Source organism: Rhineura floridana, chromosome 3 (genome assembly GCF_030035675.1).
Source record: "Rhineura floridana isolate rRhiFlo1 chromosome 3, rRhiFlo1.hap2, whole genome shotgun sequence".
NCBI classification, from domain to species: domain Eukaryota; kingdom Metazoa; phylum Chordata; class Lepidosauria; order Squamata; family Rhineuridae; genus Rhineura; species Rhineura floridana.
The window spans coordinates 105941162-105963592 of record NC_084482.1 but is presented as its reverse complement, the minus strand read 5'-3'; the positions used below and the strand labels follow the sequence as shown (position 1 = coordinate 105963592).

Below are 22431 nucleotides of genomic sequence, written 5' to 3'. Positions count from 1 at the left end.
ATAGCTTGCCCACAATTGAGAGTAAGCTAATAGGTCTATAGTTTGCTGGAGAGTCTCTAGACCCTTTTTTGAAAATGGGGATTACTATGGCTTCTAGCCAGACTGTAGGAAGGCAGCCAGAATTATTTATGTTTGTGAATAGAGTGGCAAGTAAAGGGGCCCACCAATCTTGGTGCATTCTTAGTAATTCAGGGGGGATTAGGTCAAGTCCTGGTGATTTACCTGATTTTAGGGCATTAATTAGTGTTTTGATTTCAGATTGTGTGACAGGGGGCCAAAGAGGAGAGGACAAAAGATTGATGGGTAAAAGACAGTTCGAGGGAGAGTCTGGAGTTTGAAACATTTGTGAGAAGTACTGCTCCCAAATATGGGAGGGAATATTGCAAGGAAATGGATTATGTGACATTAGGGCGTCAGAAACTATTGCCCAAAAGATCCTAGTATTATTCAGCTTAGATGCATTTATTAAGGCCTTCCAGCTGTCCTGTACTGCCTGTCTCTTTTTAGTTGCAAGGAGGAGCTTATATTGTTTTTTGATGATGTAATACTCCGTGGATAAAGCAGTTAAATTGCGGGATCTGTACTGACTATAGATCTTTCTCAGATGATTTTTTGCAGCTAAGCATTCTTTGTCAAACCATTTAGAAGAATTTTGATGGGAAAGAGTGGTTGGGGTTGGTTTGGGTTTTAAAATTGGGAAAAGCATAGACATCAGGTGGGAATATTCATTTAGGACGCATACCGGGTCGTCAGCAGTCATTATACGGTTTTTAATGTCTCAGGCCTGAGAGGAATTGTGAAAAACCGCAGTCTTAGCAGCTAGTGCAGCAGACCATTTGGGTCTCTTATGATTAAGTGAAGATGGCTTGTCCACTATATTATATTTAATCAGAGAATGACACTTCTCAGGCAAAGGGAGAGAGAAATTTAGGGGTAAATGGTCACTGTCAAGTCTAGAACCAACTGAAAATCGAGTGTTCGGGTGTAAGAGCTGTTGAGAGATTAAGATATAGTCTACCACACTGCTTCCTTGGGTTGAAACGTATGTAAATTCCGCACATTTATCGACAGGCTTAAGACCGTTTAGTATAACTAAATTTAAACGTCTCACTAGATTTATTAGGCGTATTCCCCCGTAATTTACCTTGAGGTCTTTGGATGTCCATACGTGCACAGGAACATAAGGTTCAGTATCTGCCCCCTCCCAAAGTCTGGAGGAGAAAAGGGTGGGATTATCAGGTCCAATTCTGGCGTTAAAATCCCCCATTATGATGAAATAAGCTCTGGGGTGGGCAGATTTAAGTCCAGTTATGAAGTCTTCTAGGACTTCCCAGGCCTGGTTAACCTCATTCCTGGAAGGAAAAGGTGGTATGTATATATTGATTATTAACAGAGATATGTATTTCAAATCTAGAAGAACTGCAATTGCTAAATTCTCACAAAGCGGGAAGGTCTTAAAATTAAATGGTAAGGAAGTCGATATTAGCGTCACTAGTCCTGCCTTTGATCTGCCATTTCCTCTTCCTTTAGGGGGCACTGCAGGAAGAATAAATGGGGTGAAACCATCCAGGTATATTTTGTTAGAGCACCACGTCTCCTGTAAACAAATTATGTCGAAGGACGTTAAGAAAGCAACTAAATCTTGATTTGATTGTTTGGATGCCCAGCCAGCAATATTCCAGGAGAGGAATTGAAGTTGGTCTCTTACTGGATGAAGGAGTTTCCGGGAGGTCCAAGATGGTAGAAAAGGTCGTCAATTTATTTCTGTAATCTGGTTGAGTGTTCCAGCCGTGTCCACAAATATGGCACCTGAACGTACAGGAAGAGCAGTATGTTTGTTGTGCCAGGCCCTCATCGAACAACAACAGGGGGGAAAGTCACCAAGTTCCTCTGTGTCCAGAAATCTGGCTCAAACCCAGTCCTCCTTGGACAGAGGGGGTCTGGAAACATGGTTCGTATATGATACTGTTATTGAACGTGGGTGGTTCTTCTTAACGCGGTCAGAGAGTATTTTGGAGTCATGGCAGCCAGAAGAAGTTAATAGATGTTGAGGTGATGGAGCACTAGAGTGGGATCCCCTAGAATTTTCTTGGGCTACCGAACATACAAGGATGTCTCTTAGTTGGGTCAGTCTTGTAATTATCTCTTGTTGGCAATGAAAAGGAAGAGATTGGTAGGACTCAATGAGCTCTTTTTCTTCTGTATATAGGGCGGTTGTGTCAGCCACCAGTAGACTGGGAAAGATGTCCTTTAGTTCTTGAGTAAGTTGTGGCAAAGGACTGGAGGGTAACGTAGAGTTAGCACAAACTGATCTAGTAAGTCCAGGCTGATGATTGACTAATGGAATAGGGGGGGCTACGTTGACAAAGTAGCGTTGGATATTTATACCTCGTTTCCTTAGTTTCTCTCTGGCGTTGTAGATATGGTTGGCAAAAGTCGAAGAATGAAATGTCACAATCAGATGCCAAGGCTGTGTGCTAGAAGATAAGTTGGTCATATATTTGATGTAATTGGTACGGCAAGGAGCAAAAAGGGACTGACTGAAACAGGTGTCCAAAAATGGGATATTAGGGTAGACAGGCTGGTTACCAAAGGTTTTGAAATGACATGTGATTGCAAGCTTTTCTGGTATCAATTTGAGTCTCCAGACGCTGGGTTTAGGTGGGCTTGTTGTTTTGCATGCAGTATAAAAAGTTTTCTGCGGTGCCTGCGAAGGTAGATGTCTTTCCACAGAGGTAGATATACTTTGATCACAAGAGGGGGTTATACTTTTTTCCTTTGGGCGTGTCCCCTTTGTTTCCCGCTCATTTTTACTGTTTTTAGATAAATGTTGCTGAACCGAGTTTACACGATGAGTGTGAGAGTCCAACAGTTTAAAAAGAGGCTTGAAGTTCATTTTTCCTGCGGAGCTGGGTTTATAGTTTTTAATATTCTTTGGGGGTTTTTTCATCCTGGAGACTGCGAGGGTTTTCGTGAGTCCCTTGCCCTTATTCTTGCCGGGCCCTTTGCTTGTCTCTTTGTACTGGGCACGAGTAGTTGAAGGGCTCACCGGGGATCCAGATTCTTTTGTTTTCTCGTGTAAGAGAGGCCCCATGGCCTGGACCAAAGTGGTTAACAGGCTGTTTGTTTCTGTAATATATGCTTTAATTAAAGTCAGCTCTTTGAACAGAAGCAGTTCCCAATTCAGGGGATGGGGTTTAAGGCCCGAGGATGTTACGTGGGTTAAGGGCTTCTTCGCTGGAATCATCATAGAAGAGATTGAATGCTGCGTCTGGGAGTCTTGAAGCGAGTCGATGGTAATTATCTCAGAAGGAGGGCCATCAGTTTCCAGGCTTAAGGAACAATTAAAGCCAGCGTCCAATAACTCTTCTGCTAAAGTTTTGGCGGCTGAAATAGGTTCACTTGGTGTATTAAGGAGATGATAGTCCATTGACCAATCGTGTGGGCTTTCAGACTGGGTCATATCTTTCTGGGCGCTTTGCAACTGCCGGGGGAGTTGCATATTTTCATACGTATGCGTAGGAAGAAAGAACTGGGTAATCTTTGCTTGGTGTTTTTGTTGTTGAAACTCCTCCTCCCCCAGAGATAAACCCAGTTCCTGGCGTCTCTTTCTTGTAAGGACCATTTGTGGGAACTTTGGGGGATATTGTGCAAAAAGAAGTAGCACCTGATTATAAATGTTTTTAAGTAGCTCTTTAAATCTGAAGCTGCCACCGAAGAAATGTCTCTTGGCAGGGAGAAAAGCAGCTACAGAGAAGGCTTCCACAGCTCACGGCAGCTGTTGGAACATATCCAGAGTAAAATGAGATGTAATAGTTGCTCTGAAAGCACAACAGCTCCCGCTCAGACTACTGGAGGAGGAAAGTTCCGACAGAAGCAAATTGGAAGGATTTATGATTATAGTCCGGAGAGGAGATATGAAGAGCAGCTTACCGGAAGAGACGGCACCGGAAGTCTAATGATTTAATGCATATAATTTAAAAGGTACAGCTTATGATCAAACCACCTTACAATATATTACATACAGATCTTACAAAAAATCAAAGCATTAACTATATCTCAAAAAATTTAGCATGCAACAACTGGGCCTTAGAGTAATCTATGCACACTTTTCCTTCTTTTGGATATTATTCCTAATACATCATTGTTCACTTTGAAGTATGAAAGAAAGCCAAAAGCAGAACATCCGAGTGCCAGGTGTTTGACCATCAGCCTGTGTATTAGGGATGATACCAGAAAACTGGCGAGGAGACAGGTGTGAACTTGCACAGCTACCTATACATTGTCCTGGTTGCACAGAGATTTATATGTTAATGTAGCCACACTAGAGTTACGTAATTTTCCCCCCACTTAGCATAGCTGGTGCCAGGTGAGCTGCATCCAAAATATTAACAACCTCACAGATGCATAGTTTCTCCCCTCTTACCTCACCCCTTAGATAAATGTGTTCTTTACTCTCCTCATGACAGAAAGTTAATTCTCCCCTTCTCTTGAGAAGCTAACATACACACACACACACACTTCTTAGGGGAGTGATCTGTCTCCCAGCCTGCATTTCATGACAGTTTCTAGAAAGGAAAGAAAAGTATATACAATTTTAGGCAGGGAGGTTTGCTCTTTGTTCTCACTCTGGAAGGAGGAAAGGGTTCCCGCCTATCCAGACATCCAGTGCCCAAAGAATGACACTCCATGCATTCTGGGAAACAAACAGCAATTGAGGAGACTGATGTTGGGACAGAGACTGAGGGATGCTTTGTACACTTCCTTTCAAATTTATTGTGCATATATTTTACATCCATATTCCAACTGTGTGATCAATAAACTGTATGTTATTCTGTCACACAAGCCATCTTGTTCATTTTAGTAACTTCAGAGTCTGCTTTGACAGGGCACTGAGTTGATCAGGCCTCCAGGTTACTACAACCTGTTTCCATGGTCCTAAATAGGCATCAAAGCTATTTATTTATTTATTTATACAAATTTATAAAGCACCCACTCAAAATATCAAAGCCATATACAGTACTGTATACTAAAACAGAACATGAAATGGAAATGGACTGCCTTCAAGTCGATTCCGACTTATGGCGACCCTATGAATAGGGTTTTCATGGTAAGTGGTATTCAGAGGGGGTTTTACCATTGCCTTCCTCTGAGGCTGAGAGGCAGTGACTGGCCCAAGGTCACCCAGTGAGCTTCATTGCTGTGTGGGGATTCAGACCCTGGTCTCCCAGGTCATAGTCCAACACTCTAACCACTACGCCACACATAGAATATCATAAAAATGATGGGCTCATCTTAAGAAAATTTAAACAACTGAATAGACTTGTCAGCATAAAAAGTCTTTGAGAGACATCTGAAAGTAAAAAGTGAGGGTTCCTGCCATACCTTTGCTGGAAGAGCATTCTACTGCATGGGATCAGCAATACTAAACAGCCAGCTTCTGAAGCCAGTCTGGTTTCTGAAACATGAGGAAAAACTAACTATGCTCCTCCAGATGTAGTTTATTGAGACTGTCATTGGCCATCACACAGGGCTAGTTGGCTATATTCAGCTTGGTGGGTGGCAAATTGAGCAGAATAATTTAAAAATTACTTCAATGTAACAATATAAAGCTGTATTCCACTTACTATATAACAATTAAATGATGAAATCTACTGTTCTCTTTGGTGGTGGTGGGGGCTCTGCCAGACTTACTTTAACAGGCATTCAGTAACAGAATGATAAGCATAATAGAGCAGAAAGCTAAAACAAGGTCCTCTGTGGCCAATTAAATAAAAGCCAGCAGATGAGGACAGAACACTAAGAAAGAGCAGGGCATCAGGCTGATACATCCATGATTCTTAAGCTTGCAAAGGGTCAGAAAATAAAAGGCACCCTTACAGTTAAAAATACTGAGAAAATATTCAGGCTCAACACACAATTCCATTTTTTGGAGGGGGATATCCCTAGTCAAGTAAGTATCCCTTACAGATGCAGAACTGTCAGGTCAGTTTTAATGCAGAGGGGCAGTTATAGCTCAGCTACAGAGCACATGTTTGCATGCAGAAGATTTCAGGTTCAAGTTTTGGTATCGTCTGTTAAATAAATGTTTCCAGGTAGGAAAGACCTCTACCTGAGATGCTGAAGAACTGCTTCCTGTTATTACAGATGGATCAATGATCTTTTCATATAAGGCAGCTCCAGTATAAGAGGGCATCTCAGCTGCTATTAATGTATTTGCAGCAGTACATACTATCCAGATTCTGTAGGCTGAAGACAAAGATTGCACTCAAGAGACCTGGTTCACCCATCACACTAAGCCAAACCATGGCTTAGCACATGCACAGGGTTCTGGGGAGGAGACTGCAGCTGCTTCACTCCTTTCTGGTTGTTTTGCTGCTGTGATTTGGACCTGGGCTCATGGTTTAGGTCTCCTGGACAAACCACGAACTGTTAACCAAGAACATACCTTGGCTACAGCTCTTGGTTAGTCTGAAGAGAACTAAACCACAAGCCTGGGTTTGGATGACATGCTATGCCGAGCCATGGCTAGGGATGGGCAAATGTATAAATTTCAGATTCTCATTTTTCTAATCTTAAATTCAGTTCTCCACATTTCCACATCCATTTGCAGTTTTTGGAAAAAGTCCTCATAAAAACCCATCAGCATGTTAGTGCAAATTTCTGCTAATATACACATTTTATGCAATTTTGCCTGAATACACATTTATGAACATTAGAGCTTCAAAACTGCACCTCAAAGGCAAACTGGAGGAAGATGAGGGGGTATTTAAGTCTGGAATGAGACTAGGTTCATTCCCATAATTCTAAACTATGTCTGAACCAGCCCAAAGACTTGAGGAAACACTATACTGTTTCTTCCCTGGAAATATAAAAGAACATGTTTCTTTGCAAAACATAGACACCCATTTTCAGAAAGTTCTTAATATAACTGCATGGGAACTTATTTTGCACAAGAATAAAACCCAACCTCTAGAGACCCTAAGTGGTTTACAAATTACACTCTGGATCATGAGCTTCATCAGAGGTCCCCACACATGACTTAACAGGAGGCCTTAGTCTTCATTGCAACTATTAATATTACTATAATGAGGAACAGAAAAAAGTTGGATAAAGAAAGTGCATGAAACAAAGTTTCCAAAGTCTAATACAATTACACCAGGAAAAGAGAGCAAACCTTCACTGAAAATGTTATTCTCAATTTCATTTTGTTATTATCCTGCACTTTCTTATCTTTACAAGGCAATCTCTTTTCTGTGTTTTATGATTATTACTCATAGCTATACCAAAGTGTTTGCATAGCACCATGAACAAGCTTTGCAAAGCTTCAGCGAAATCAAAAGAGACAGTATATTGCATCCTGGTGCATATGAGAGCACTAGAAAAGTAATAGAATTCTTCTCCAGGTCAGGATGTTCTAGGTATAATAGGTTTGAAAAAGCTATCAATTGGGATAGCCAAGTTATAAGATATTGGTTGTATAGGGATTGTTCATATGCTTCTGTTGGCAAAAAATGCTAAGAGTTTGTTTTAGAAGCTTTTGTAAGAACATATCCCAGAAGTGACAAAATATAGATTTGTGATGTTCATCACAGTCTCAAATGATTTACAGAACAATTTCAGACAGCAGACTAACAATGAGATTGTATATAAATACACACTGCCCAACAGTTTTGACAAATAATTATGCTGTGATAATATTGGCTTGTATTCATTCATTGTATGCACAGAACTGTTTCCATGAACACAACAGAACTTCCTTTCCCTTTCCTTCTGCCCCTAAATCTTCTCCACAGAGTTGGGGGAAAACCCACAGCAGATTTGGAAGGTGCAAAGGGGCAGGAGAGGGAGGACAAGTTCCATTGCACTCACAGAAGTTGTTCTATATGTGCAATGATTTCCAAGCACACCTACAAAAACTTGTCCATGAAACAAAGTTTATGCCAACTTTGTAAATCTGTATTTGTCAAAGCAAACTGCACAGTCTTTTCTGCAGAAATAGAGCAACACTCCCAAATTCAACCACTGGGTCAAGAAATTGTTGGGAGCTTGTTATATAAAAGGGATAGATCATTGTCCTTTGCTCTTCCCTGCCACACCACACCATAACCACTTGAATGCGAGGACACATTCCAGTAAAGAAGCATTCAGCTTCTTTATTATTGCCACAGGAAGAGTCAATTTGGAGACAGCAACATTTAAAAGCAAAGTTTTTTTTCCCTTGACAGGTCTGAATGGGATGAATTTATGGTACTTAAGTAGATTTAAGGTGCCTCATTCATTAAGGGAAGTAAGGCTGCAATTCTATACATCTAGCTAGGAGAATGTTCCGTTTAACTTAATGGAAGTTACTCTTGAGTACGCATGTATAAGATTGCCCTATAAGTTCACAAAACTCATTTAAGTCATTCGCATCCATTTAATGAGAATGATTTTCTATTACATTGGATTACAAACTAAACAGCATAGGTGACAGACAAGTGACCGATCTACTAAACCAAGTAGACTCCCTGCCAAAGCCTTTGCTGGGCAATTTCAGAAACTGCTTTAACTCTAAGCTGCCTTTTGAAACGTCATTTGCCATTGAATCTCATTAGGGACTACCCCATAATTGAATTGAATTGTTCAAATGAGCAGTTTCTTAAAATGTCAAACTGACACAAAAGAGTTGTTGAAGCAACAACTGAGAAGTAGCATTATTCAGGAATTTGAGAGGCAAATACTTTACTAAACTGATATCAGAGTTGAGATACACTATATACATGTTGGGCATAATGTCCAGGAAAATATTTACTGAGTGCATATATAGTACATGTAATTTAGGTATGCAATATGTACCTTAAACTCAGTATGGGGAGTTGAGGTATGCTAGATATACATTTCAGATTTTGCAATGTACAGCTAGCACACCAAGTTCTGTTTCATATCACCCTGCAGAAAACAGCAACTTTGGGGGTTTTTTGAAGTTACATAATTAAGGTCATTTTCATTTAAAACTATTTCAATACTGCAAACAGGTTCACACAACACATTCATTTCTTGAATAGATGCAGTGTTGGCTTCTTAATTTTTACCATGTATTGCTTTCGCTGTCCACATCCTCGGGTCAGATTCCTTGTGTCACCTTGGGGTTCTGAATTGAGCTCTGAATTTACTCTGTCCTGGATAATCTACAGGAAAAGCAAGGCTCAGCACATGCGAGGTGGAAACCAGCACAGCCTGTGGACATTCCCTAACTGTGCTATACCTGCTCTTTATATTTCAGTGCATCCTGCAGAGTTAAGAAGTTATAATGTCATCACCCCCCTCAGTTGGGGTCAATGGGTTATGCAAACTGGAAATTAGCACATGCTGGGCATGTCCCGAAGTTGCATTAAACCCCAGTCTCATATTACTTCTTGGTTCTATAATAGTGCCGCCAGTGTTTATATGAAGCACTATACAGTAAGCTGGTATGGCACAGTGGGGAGGAGCGCCTGGCTGGGAGTCCAGAGTCTGAGTTCAAATCTGTGCTTGTGCCTCCTGAGTGTCAAGGGCCAGCTAAAGATCACCCCCACAGTGAGTGACTCAGGGGTTACATGCCCTGCCACCTGTGCAGCTGTGGACAAGCTGCATAGTCCCAAGGAACCCAGTTGCCCCCCAGCTGGCAGTTGTGGACAAGGAAGGGGCTAGCCTCAGAGGGAAGCAATGATAGATGCACACCTCAACGTGGTGAGGGGATTTGAGAGTGATGAAGAAGCTGACAGCAATGCCGTCAGGAGTCTAGACCAAGAGGCTAGGCTCATAGCAGGGGCACCCAAGGTGGAATGGTCAAAGCTGAGACACCAGACTAAGAGGTATCCAAACTCAGAGAAAGGCAATGGTAAACCATCTCTGAATATCTCTTACCACGAAAACCCTATGAACAGAGTATCCAAAATGCAACACGCAATAGTGCTGGAAGATGAGACCCCCAGATCAGAAGGCTCTCAACGAGCTACTGGGGAAGAACAAAGGACAAGTACAAGTAGCACTGTGACTAATGACGCAGCTCGGTCAAAGCCAAAAAGAAGCCCAGAGGCTAATGCGCACAGTTGCGAAAGGAGAGTCCAGAGTTGTACACAAAAGGAACATGCAATATGAGAAGCGTGAACCAGGGAAAGTTAGAAATTGTCAAGAAAGAAATGGAACGTATCAACATTACAATACTTCATGTGAGTGAAATAAAAGAGACATGAATGGGACATTTTCAATCAGGCAACTACAAAACATTTTATGCAGGAAATGAGAAATCAAGAAGAAGCCGGGTTGCTTTAATAGTGAGAAGTGACGTAGCAAAAGCAATTAGGAGCTACAATGCAAGGTCTGAGCGAGTAATATCAATGAGATTAAACAGGAAACTTATTAACATAACCATCAACCAAGTCTACGCTCCAACAGCAAATGCAGAAGAAGAGGAATTGGAGAAATTTTAAGCAGAAGTACAGGAAGAAATTGATCACACACCAAAACAAGATGTGCTGATAATCATGGGGGACTGGAACGCAAAAGTAGGGAACAGAGAAGAACTAGGAATTGTGGGGAAATGGGGCTTAGGAGACAGAAATGAAGCAGGAGAAAGACTTATTGAATTCTGTGAAGCCAATAATTTCTTTCTTACAAACACATTTTTTGAGCAACTGAAAAGACAACTGTACACGTGGACATCACCAGATGGTCAATATAGGAATCAAATAGATTATATAATTGGTAACAGATGGAGAAGTTCCATACTTTCTGCAAAAACAAGACCAGGAGCAGACTTCGGTACAGATCATGAACTGGTTGTATCGGAAATCAGAGTAAAGCTAAAAAAGAACAAAGCAATCATAATGCCAAAATACAATTTAAATAACATCCCAGAAGAATATAAAGATCAAATAAGGAACAGGTTTGAGGCTTTAAATTTAATCTGGTTGACAGACAACCAGAAGAACTATGGATTGAAGTCAGAGACATTATCAGGAAAAAGACAATACCTCTAGTTAAAAAGAGAGAAAGACTTCAATGGATGACTGAAGAAACTCTTAAAATGGTTAAAAAGAGAAGGAAAGCGAAAGCAAAAGGAGACAGAAACACGGTCAGAACCTTAAATGCAACAAAACAGCAACTAGTAAGCAGGGACAAAGAGAACTATTACAGATTGTTTAGAAATAGAAGAAGACAACAAAAAGGGAAGAACAAGAGCCCTATTCCAAAAGATTAGAGAAATGAAAGGGAAATTTAAACCACGAGTAGGGATGTTGAATAATCAACAGGGGAACACACTGACTGACCGTGATGAAATAAAAGGAAGATGGAAGCAATACACTGAAGAACTCTATAAAAGAGATGTCAGGATGACAGATTCATTCATGGAGGAAATGTATGATGAAGAATCAGAAATTTTAGAATGCGAGGTGAAAGCTGCTCTTAAAATACTTGGAAGAAACAAAGCACCAGGAACAGATGACATACCAATAGAGTTGCTACAAGCTGCTGAGACTGAATCTGTCCAAAGTTTGACAAAAATTTGTCAAGAAATATGGAAAACTAAACAATGGCCCACAGACTGGAAGAGTTCCATATACATCCCAATTCCAAAGAAAGGGGATCCCAGGGAGTGCAGTAATTATCGAACTATTGCCTTAATATCCCATGCAAGTAAAGTAATGCTCAAGATTCTACAACAAAGGCTCTTACCATATATGGAGAGAGAAATGCCAGATGTCCAAGCTGGATTTAGAAAGGGAAGAGGCACCAGAGATCATATCGCAAACATACGTTGGATAATGGAACGGACCAAAGAATTTCAGAAGAAAATCACCCTGTGCTTTATAGATTACAGCAAAGCCTTTGACTGCGTAGATCATGGAAAACTATGGAATGCTTTAAAAGAAAAATGGGTGCCACAGCATCCGATTGTCCTGATGAGCAAACTTTTCTCTGGACAAGAGGCTACTGTAAGAACAGAATATGGAGAAACCGACTGGTTCCGCATCAGAAAGGCTGTGAGACAAGGGTGTATTTTATCACCCTACTTGTTTAATCTATATGCAGAACATATCATATGGAAAGCAGGATTGGACAAAGATGAAGGAGGTGTGAAAATTGGAGGGAGAAATATCAATAATTTAAGATATGCGGACGATATCATACTACTAGCAGAAACCAGTAATGATTTGAAATGATTGCTGATGAAAGTTAAAGAGGAAAGCACAAAAGCAGGACTACAGCTGAACATAAACTAAAGTACTGACAGCAGAAGATTTATGTAGCTTTAAAGTTGACAATGTGGACATTGAACTTGTCAAAGATTATCAATACCTCGGCACAGATTAACCAAAATGGAGACAATACTCAAGAAATCAGAAGGCGGCTAGGACTGGGGAGGGCAGCTATGAGAGAACTAGAGAAGGTCCTCAAATGTAAAGATGTATCACTGAACACTAAGGTCAGGATCATTCAGACCATGGGGTTCCCGATCTCAATGTATGGATGTGAAAGTTGAACAGTGAAAAAAGCAAATAAGAGAAAAATAAACTCATTTGAAATGGGGTGCTGGAGGAGAGCTTTGCAGATACCATGAACCGTGAAAAAGACAAATAGTTGGGTGTTAGAACGAATTAAACCAGAACTATCCCTAGAAGCTAAAATGATGAAACTGAGGTTATCATACTTTGAACACATCATGAGAAGACCTGATTCACTAGAAAAGGCAATAATGCTAGGGAAAACAGAAGGGAGTAGAAAAAGAGGAAGAACAAACAAGAGATGGATTGATTCCATAAAGGAAGCCACAGACCTGAACTTATAAGATCTGAACTGGGTGGTTCATGACAGATGCTACTCGAGGTTGCTGATTCATAGGGTCGCCATAAGTCGTAATCAACTTGAAGGCACATAACAACAGGGTTGTCATAAGTCAGGATCGACTTGAAGGCAGTCCATTACCATTTCCATAGAATAATGTATGAATACAACAGCTTCCTGCCCCATGGAACTTAAAACTTAAATTAAGAACAAAGGGGAGCAGAGGAAAAGAAAAGGCAGGTTCATAAGGGATTATATATAGTCAGCAAGAAGCTGCCACTCTGATCTGTTACTCTTGTGATGCTGAACAAGGGAGGCAGAAGAGGAGCAGCTGAAGCAAGTAGCCCTGAAGTTGTTCTGGAAGCTTCTTCTTCTTCCTCAAAAACTAGACAATATCTGACCCTTGTTAAAAGGCTAGAATTCATCTTAGCTAAGAAAGTGACTTATGACCACCACAGAAACTTCATTGCTGACCAGGGATTTGAATCTAAGTTTCTCACATCTGAACCTAATATTGTAGCTGCTACACTGCATTGTCTCTTCACACTTACATGACAGCAGGGCAGATTGAAGTCCCAGTGGAGTAATGTACTTTCCAAGGCTGACTCTTATAGCTATACAAACCCACAGCTATATTGTTGTGTAGTAGACTGTGGTCTATCTTCTAAACCTGTTTTGTCTCTTACCAACTTTTTAATGAGGAGATACAGGGAAGTACTTTTGGCAATACTGTTTCATCTGTTCAGGTTTTTGCCAGTGTTACTAAAAAGAAAATTTTGCCCAGAGGTTGCTTATTTAACAATAGTTTAGGATTTCATCAATCTAAAAACAATTCACATGTCAAGCACATCTGGCTAAGATCTAATTTGCCCATTCACACTTTTCCATCCTTGAAGGTATCCATCTTCCAGTCAAAGGTTCCTGACTTTCGTCATTTTATTTCACCCAACAATTTACCAAACGTTGAAATATTTTTCTTGTGTCCCTTAACATAGAGATAGCATGATCCCAACATAATTATATTTCCCTGCAGCTTGGCTATTTTCAGTATCTACAACCCACATCCAGAAAGCAAGCTATGGCTTTTTTTTTTCTAAGATGAATCCAAACAAATATAATAAAAACATGGACAATTTAATGGGGAAAAGGTGGCCAAATCTGATACAAGTTAACTTAAAAATATACTGGCAAACACAAAAATAACCTTGCCCAGTTCTACAATTGTAATAGTTCATAATTCAATTCTACATCTCTTTCTCATTGTATGAAAGTAGCTTCCTGAAAATCACAGCACCCAGTGTATTTTCTACTTCCAACATAACAATACAAAAAACATTTTCTTGTGAATGCTAATAACCTAGCAGCAGGGCTGAAGGCTACAGATATGTGAGATACATCATCATTTGGCAATCTATGTGGCTGCAATCCTGCTGCTTTAAAAATAAAATGGGAGGTTTGCTATTGATTTCAGTAGGCCCTTTAAGTTTTCAGAGATAATGCTTATTGGATTAAAAGTCTATGCCAAACCGATGCTTTATTATAGATGAGCATCAGCCTACCATTTTCCTCTTCAAATATCTGAATACAATTAACTAGACTGTCACATCTGTAATGCCTCTACTGTTATAATCCAAGCTTTTCAGTCTTGCACTGACTATGACACCTTTTTGAATGCATGTTCTATGAGTCATTCAGGTTCAGTTCAATGCTCTAATCCTAATTTAACAAGGTAAAAACCCATTTAAAACCAAACCATTTTCGCTATCTGTGAAATGAGTTTTTCCATGTGTTTCCTCAACAATGATAACCAAAAAAGCCATCAGTATCTAGATAACAAGGATCCTCAAGTAGGGCTTGAACAAAGAAGTCCAAGGTCAGAAATGGATCCCAGTTAGTTTTGCTGTGGCCTGATATTACTGGCTTATGGTAAAACAGAGGTGGGCTTTTTCACTAGTAGCATCAGTATTGTGAAATGCTCTGCCTGCTGAAGTACAAGAGGCCTCATCAGTATTGCCATTCTGACAGCTCTTGAATACACACCTGTTTAGACAAGCAGTTCCTTAATCTCCTGACATGAACCTCATGATCTAATCATTTTAATTGCCATTTTATTTGTTACACTGGTTTAATGGCCTTGTTATATTGTACATTTTAACTATGGGTGTTTTAAATGTTTTGATGAAATTGTTTGTGTATTTTAATTAAGCAATATGTTTTTACAATGGGTCTTGTAAACCACTTAGAAGCCATTTGTCAATTAAGTGGTATATAAATATACAAAAATAAATACTATTATTATTAAAAATAACGACACTTCCCCTTAGATTTTCAGGCAGTAGGAAATCTCTGGATTGACCATGCTTGGTTTAGAAACTATGCATTTAGCTCTCTGCCTTTGCCTGATCAAGCAGAGCACTAATGTATACATGCTTGGTTCAAGCTACTGAACTGACTGACCCTAAAGACATTCCAGATTTGGGAATGGCTGTCCATAGCTTCATACTGGCACTAAAGTAATTGAAAATGCATAATCTTGAATTTTTCCAATGGGTGAAAATCTGCTCATGTGAATTGCTCCCCAGATTCTCTTAAATGATGCATTTTTATGGGACACAAGCATTGATAATATTGGTTTTCCAATATGAGACATTTCTAAGCATGCTCAACCAAACAGAAACATCATTCAGACATTCATGCTCAAGATCAAGGGTGGAGTGGGTAGAGCAGGGGATGTTTGGAGGGGGGCCAGCATGCATAATCCATGGGCCTTCCTTGTGTTGTGGTTCCCGGCTCAGGCATAGTCCATTATATGCTATTATTAATCAATTTCTATCCCGCCTTTCCTCCCAGAAGGAGCCCAGGCTGACAAACAAGGGACAAAATACTAAAAAACTTTTACTAAAAATTTAGTAAAAATACTAAATTCACTCTGAAATGGTACCTTAAGACACCAAATACCCAACTTTTTTTTAAAAAAGGATGTGTGTTAATTTTAAAATATTAAACAGTTTAAAGATTTAGGACACATGGGGCCATTCACATATATACTGAACCCTAACATTAACAGATTCTTTTCATGCTTTTTGAAAAACAAGCCTTTGACAGAAGTATTACTGCTAGACTTGAAGCTCTCAAATCTCCTTTCAAAAATAGATACCATGTAAAATTTGAATAATGTGCACTTCTCTTCACAAAGAAGGATGCTGACTAGTGAGCCATCTCATTTTACCATTCTAAGAAACAATCTACTCAGAATTTGCTGGTGTGCAAGGCCCATTGACATGAATTACAGCTGCTCAAGGTAATGTTCATTTCAATGGACCCATGTCATAAATGATCCAGCAGAGTACGCCTCTGCTATCTTCTGTCACCTCAAAAAAAAAATGGATCATACTAAAAAAATAGCTCTCTTCAAGCAGAGTATATTGGACCATTGCATGAAGCAGTAGCTGAGACCGGTCAACAAAAATCACTGCCAATGAGTAGAACCACAGCCATTCTGATACATGTCAGTATACTCTTCTAGGAGGTATGGAGAATAAGGAAGCATATACAATGGAGAGATTCAAACACACATAGGCTTTGTGCACCCAATGGGACTTTGGGCTCATATTTCTCATCCAGCATGTGGTAAATCACTTTTAAAACTATGGAATAGTCTCCCCGAGGAGGTGCGCTTGGCGCCGACCCTATCATCCTTTCGGCGCCAAGTTAAAACCTTTCTCTTCTCTGAGGCATTTTAATTTTTTGTTTAATGATGGTAATGTTTGTAATTTGATCTTAGTTATGCAGTTTTTAGATTGTGAAGTTTGATTTTAGATTGTGATGCTTTTGTATTTTCCTGTATTTTATTGTATTTATGTTCACCGCCCAGAGAGCTATTGCTAGTCGGGCGGTATATAAGTTTTAAAAATAAAAATAAATAAATAAATAAATAAAACTGAGGGGACTAAAAAACAGTCTGATTTGTCATGGGTTTCTGCTATTTAAAAGAAACAGCCAAAAATCCAAATCCAATCTAAACAATGGGTTGTATCCAACAAAGCAATCCTATTAACACAAGAACTTACTCCTGCACAACAGGTCTTCATCTCCTTCTCCTCTCCCCACACACCCACCCTCAACCCCCTGGAGCATATGGGGGGGGGGGCAGAGGGAGGAGAAGTCCTGTGGCACAGATGGAAGTCTTGCACTAACAAGACGTCATTGGATATAACCAACAATCTTTGGAGCATAGTCAATAATAATTATAAGCATTCATACTAAACTTTAAAGTATTCAAACTTTATCATATTAATCCTTTGAACAACCCTGTAAAATAAACCAAGATTGTGGATTACCATGTCATTTGAACCAGGAATTTCCCAACTCACACTCTCACCCAACCAAACTTCAAGTATGCTTGCAAAAACAATTATATTCTGGTCTGCTAAACCACAGTGAACTAGAAAGTTTCATCAAGCCTAGACACTCTCTTACTCACCTATGGCAAATAAAAGTTGCCACAAGGTGAACAGGTAGGGGAAGATTTTGTAAGCTAAATTAGAATAATCCTCTCTGTCCCACAGGCTGTGGATGGGCCATAAATAATTATTTTATTTGGCATTCATGAACAGGTAGGTTGGTTAGTAGGCTAGTAACTGTCGTGGACTTATTTGCAAGGTTTATTATGATAAAGTATATGGAAAGAACATTTTTAAATTCTTTTTTAAAGTAATTTTATGTTGTTTGTGCTGGTTTTCATACTGATTATTCCATTTTAACTTTTTTGACTGTTGGAGTGGTTTGCACATGGTTCAAAACTATCTAAGGGTGTTGTTAATGGGTGGTCAATAAATATCTAAGGGTTGTATTTAATGTAGTACCAAGGCAAACATTCCATCAGCACAAGGATTTATCCTTGCACAATGGAAGGTTCTCCCCTTTCCTCCCCCTATGTGACCCCTAAATTTGTTCTGGTGTTCCCCCAAAGCTTTCGAGCACATTTGGGGATGGCCCAAGGTGAGTGTGGTAGAATAAGAGGGGAACTCACATTGCACAAGCAGAAATTCTTAGGCTCACACAATTATGTAATTGAATACTGCCCTAAATATATAAATAAGTGTGTGCATGTGCATATAACTTCAAGATACTATATCTCCTTTCCCATATTTGCTGCAGGGTATCCATTTGTTACTTAACCAGTATCCTATGAATGCTAAGTAAGGGTTGCCAACTTTTGAACCTACTCCTGCAGCTGACCCAATATCACCTGTTGAATCCTGCTGATCAAACTGCTGTCTATACTTAGTTTCATACCATGAAAAGTTTCATCTCCACACCAGACCATTTTTTTTCTTGCTAGTTGACAACCACAGACTAAGCAAAGTAGTGGTTTGAAATGGGGAATCCTTTATAAACTTCTGGAGAGGCTTCTCAAATACTGGGTAAGGCCACTCTCTCAATGCTATTATTTAATCAGGAAGTTGACATTTCACTACATGCTTAATTGGTAAAGAAAATCACTTAAACAAATGTTAGAAGGCACACAGTCACAATCTACAGTATTCTTGGGACTACATCCTTTTTGTTTTGCTGAACAATTAAAGTTGAAATCAGACCAACTAGACTCAACAGAAAAATTCCTACAGACCATAGAGACACTCCCTCTTCAGTCAGAATCATCAGCTGAATCAAACATTTTCCACTTATCACTGTGATAGTTCATGCATTGTACACTTAAATTATACGACGCTGAACAGAAATGAAAAGAACACCAATGGGGATCAAACTGTGGCCCTACTTAATTGGAGAATAGGTTACAGTAAATATATAGATTGTAATGATTACAGTTGAGTAAACGCCATTGTAATTTTGAGACTCTGGTCTTATTTGATGCACAAGGTCTGACATGATGCTCAATAAGCAGATAATATTCCTGTGAATCCACCACATTTGTTTTTAGGATACCAAGTGATCAGGTCTCCCCATTCATCTCCCTATAGTCCATTTGGCAGAATACCCTTGCTATACCAACATTTGCAAGGGGATGGTATCAGTTAATGGTTTACTACAAAATTTATTTTACACAATTCTAGATGGGTTATATCATGCTCCTTAAATACCAAGCCTTAATAACAAACCAATTACATTCTGTCCCCTGCTAATCCTGGGGTGGTTAACCACATTGAGAAACAATACAGAAGTGTTTATTTTTCCTAAAGTTTTGTTTATGAAACACATTTTCCCTTCCATATAAATGCAAGGAATTTCAGCACTCTATAGACTGAGTAAGTACATTATCTGAAAGCATTCCTGAATTTTCAGTATGCCAAGGCAGAGAAATATGGACGCCATAACAATACCCCTGAGAGCAGAACTGAGATAATAGAATCGTCTGCTTTGGTCTCCTGCCACATGTGCATGAAGAAAGCTTCAGGTGTTTACCACCTTGCGACTTGTGCAGGTAATAGTGTTGCATCTGTGGTTTTTTTCCCAATAGGTTGTATTTCACAGTGACTAACCTCTTAAAACAGACACACAAGAAAGTTCTCTGAAAGTTATATCCTAAGGGAAAACTGAAGATCAAGAAAACAAACCCTTAACTAAACATAGACAGAATACTAACATCATGAAGACCAAAATCTTAAAGGGTAAATGATCTCATTCCAAAACTACAGCAACCACTTGCATATAGAGATGGATACAGCCATCCCTTTCCTCCCACAAAAAAAGAAACAAAAAAACTCAAACCATCAGAGAGCCCCTTGGGTGGGTGGAAGATCCTAAGAAGCAGCTTACAATAATATAGGAGTACTTACATCTCTAAACTTATTCCAGTATTTATCTTTGTCGTATTGGGAAACAGTGCTCAGCCATTTATCATTGTCCAAGAAATTGCCATTATGGCTGCTTCCCGAGATGATTTCTGGATGCCTGCCTTCCACTTGCAGAAAACACCAAACAACTACGGCCAATATCCTACGCATCTGCAAAGCGGGGAGGGGGGGAGAAAGCAAGAAAAACAGAAAGGAGATGAGGGGGACTAGAAGAGAGACAAATACCTGTCTCAGTGAGTCAATCAGTCAAAAGGGGGGCTTCAAAGCACAGCTGGCTTAATAGCTATAGGAGGAGCAAAGGGGTTAGCCACATATCTGAGGGAAGACAAAGCTAAGTAGCTCCGGCACGAGCTTCTCATTGTATTGGGCGCTTAGAGCAGCTCAGAGATTGAAACAAAACTGCAAACAAAGCAGGGGGGGGGGAGATAGGGGGGGAGATGGGGGGATAAATTCCCGGGGAAAGTTTGAGTGAAATGAGTAGGAATTCTTCTCACGACCCTGACCTACCTTGGAAGCTTCGGGGTCCCCCTGCGTTTCCTCCCCTTTCTCCCCCAAAGAAAGGCAGCCACTGAGCCACCCCTCCAGTTGGGAGAATAAAGAAGCTCAGGCGGAGGAGCGGATACTACGGGAACCTTTCCTTCAGCGAGGGAGAAAGCAGCCTGCAAGTTTGCCTGCCAAGATCGCCCAGCCCCACTCACTTTCGGCCAGAGGGCTTCGCTGTCGTTGATGCGTTGCCACCAGTTCAGCCTTCTTGCGTGCTGCCGTTTCCCCTGGCTTTGGGTCGGAATGAAAACACCGAGAGCCCCGCTACCGTTTCGCCCAGCTGCTTTGTGTGTGCTTGTGTAAGTGTTGGGCTGTGTATGCTCGCCTTCCTCGCGGGCTCTGAGTGAATAATCGAAATCTGGCGCCACTTGCTGGCCGATAAACGGAACTGCCGTTCCTGCCGAGGAAAAAGGAGCAGGCGCCTTCCGGGCTCTTCATGGGCCTCGTTCCCTTCCAAAGGCGTCCCCTGGTGACTGCACCACACCCTTTCCATAATAGTAGGACTTCTTTGTACGCTGCTCATCCTTTAAAACAACGTACTGTTTGTAACAGTAAAGCTTACCTATCAGTTCTACTTATTGCAGCACTATGCTGCCCAATTTTAGATCAGCTGACCCAAGGACTTGGTTAGCGGTTTATGAATTCTGTGTTGTGCGCATGGGTTTGCTTCAAACTGAGGGCCAATTGCCGGTATGTCGGTGAGTAAAAATCAAGCATTGACCCCACTGCCAGAATTCTCTGAGTTCCACTTAGTCTGCCTCTTAATATAGCCAACACATGTGCGTTAGGGCTTCCAGCAGCTGAGCTCAGCTGTTGCATGAGAGACTGCGCAGACTGAGTGGGTGTGGTTCCTTGATAGCAAGAATGAGCAGATGTCAGGTTTGTGGAATCTATTGAGAGATGTTTAGCGGAAGGAATGTAGCTCAGCGGTAGAGTATCTGCTTTGTATTAAGAAGGTACCAGATTTAATCCCTGGCATCTGCAGGTAGGGCTGGGAGAGACTCTCTGTATGAAATCCTGGAGAGCCACTGGCAGCCACCGGCGACAACACTGAACTAGATAGGCCAATGCTGTGACTTGGTATAAGGCAGCTTCCTATGTTTGTTCCCATAAATGTATTAACACCAAGGTCCACTAACCAGAGCCAGGTGCCAAGTGGGCTGAACCAGCATTCAGTATTGAGAAACTGTGCCTTTGTACATACTCAGTCCAGGGGTTTGCTTTCAGTACTAGAACTGAGCTAAGTCTCTCCACACCAAAAACAGGCTACTAATTTTCTCCTTCCAAGCCTTTTTTGGGTTGGGTTGGGGCGCTGTTGTTAAAAGCTGAAAGTCAAAATCCTCACAGTAGATCCCCATCTACTTCTTCCCATCTGTGCTCTACAGTCACATTCACCTCAAACGAGCTCTGCTGATCCAACAAAGGCAGCAGGGAGGGATCGTGTCAGAGTATCATTGCAATAGCAGTGGATTGGTCACACACCTTCTCCTTGGTGTAGTTCTCCTCTGTGACTGGCCCAGGCCTCACCAAGTACTAGAAGTTCTGAAAGGGGGGGGGAGAGGTTGCAATCCTGTATCTCCTTCAAGGAAAGAAGGCAGAAGTAGGACCATGTCATTGATCTTCACAAGCCTAATTATTAATAGTTAATTAACTAACTTTATATCCCCCTTCCTCCCAAAAGGAGCCTAGGGCAGCAAACAAAAATATTAAATACACTCTAAATCATCTTAAAACAGACTTTAATATATATTAAAACAAAACAACTTTTTAAAAATCTTTTTAAAAAACTTTCAAAACATCTTAAAAAGCAATTTCAGCACAGACTCAAACTGCGATAAGGTCTCTACTTAAAAGCTTATTGAAAATGCACACTACATCAAATCAGAATTGGTACTCATCATCTCATGTTAAGGGGCTTTTGATCAGTACTGAGAGTTATGGAAGATTCTAAGGACTATATTGGTCAACAGCCTCTCAGATGAAATTTTACCCTAATGCCAGACCTCCATAAGACAGGTGATTCTCATACATGCTCACACATATGTATCGTATTTGCATCTCCCATGCACTGCTACAGATTAACCTCCAACCCCCAATTAGTTTGGTAGAGCCAGACTAGATATTTGGAGACCTGGGGGGGAGGGGGGGGGAGACAACAGAGCAATGTAAATACAATCTGGGTGTGTGACAGAACAATAATGCTAAAATTGAGAGAATTAGAACTTTTAAAGGGCACAAATATTGGGGAGGGCATATCAAT

General features: G+C 40.5%; 1 protein-coding gene and 1 long non-coding RNA gene across 10 annotated transcripts in view; one reads left to right on the top strand and one right to left on the bottom strand.

Annotated features, from left to right (window-relative positions):
* Positions 1–20910, bottom strand: part of SPOCK1 (SPARC (osteonectin), cwcv and kazal like domains proteoglycan 1) — an 872143-nt gene extending 851233 nt beyond the window's left edge. For 7 of the 9 annotated variants that reach the window (XM_061617192.1, XM_061617194.1, XM_061617196.1 and 4 more), the window contains exons 1-2: positions 20327–20910; positions 19611–19778 (exon numbers count right to left, since the gene is read on the bottom strand). In XM_061617192.1, the coding sequence (XP_061473176.1) occupies positions 19611–19778 (168 nt within the window). In that variant the 5' untranslated portion in view covers positions 20327–20910. The other 2 variants (XM_061617193.1, XM_061617202.1) reach the window with 2 other exon arrangements.
* LOC133380267 (uncharacterized) overlaps positions 20136–22431 on the top strand; it is a 28236-nt gene continuing 25940 nt past the window's right edge. Inside the window, exon 1 of the long non-coding RNA XR_009761396.1 lies at positions 20136–20869. This is a non-coding gene — a long non-coding RNA (uncharacterized LOC133380267). The remainder of the gene's footprint in view (positions 20870–22431) is intronic.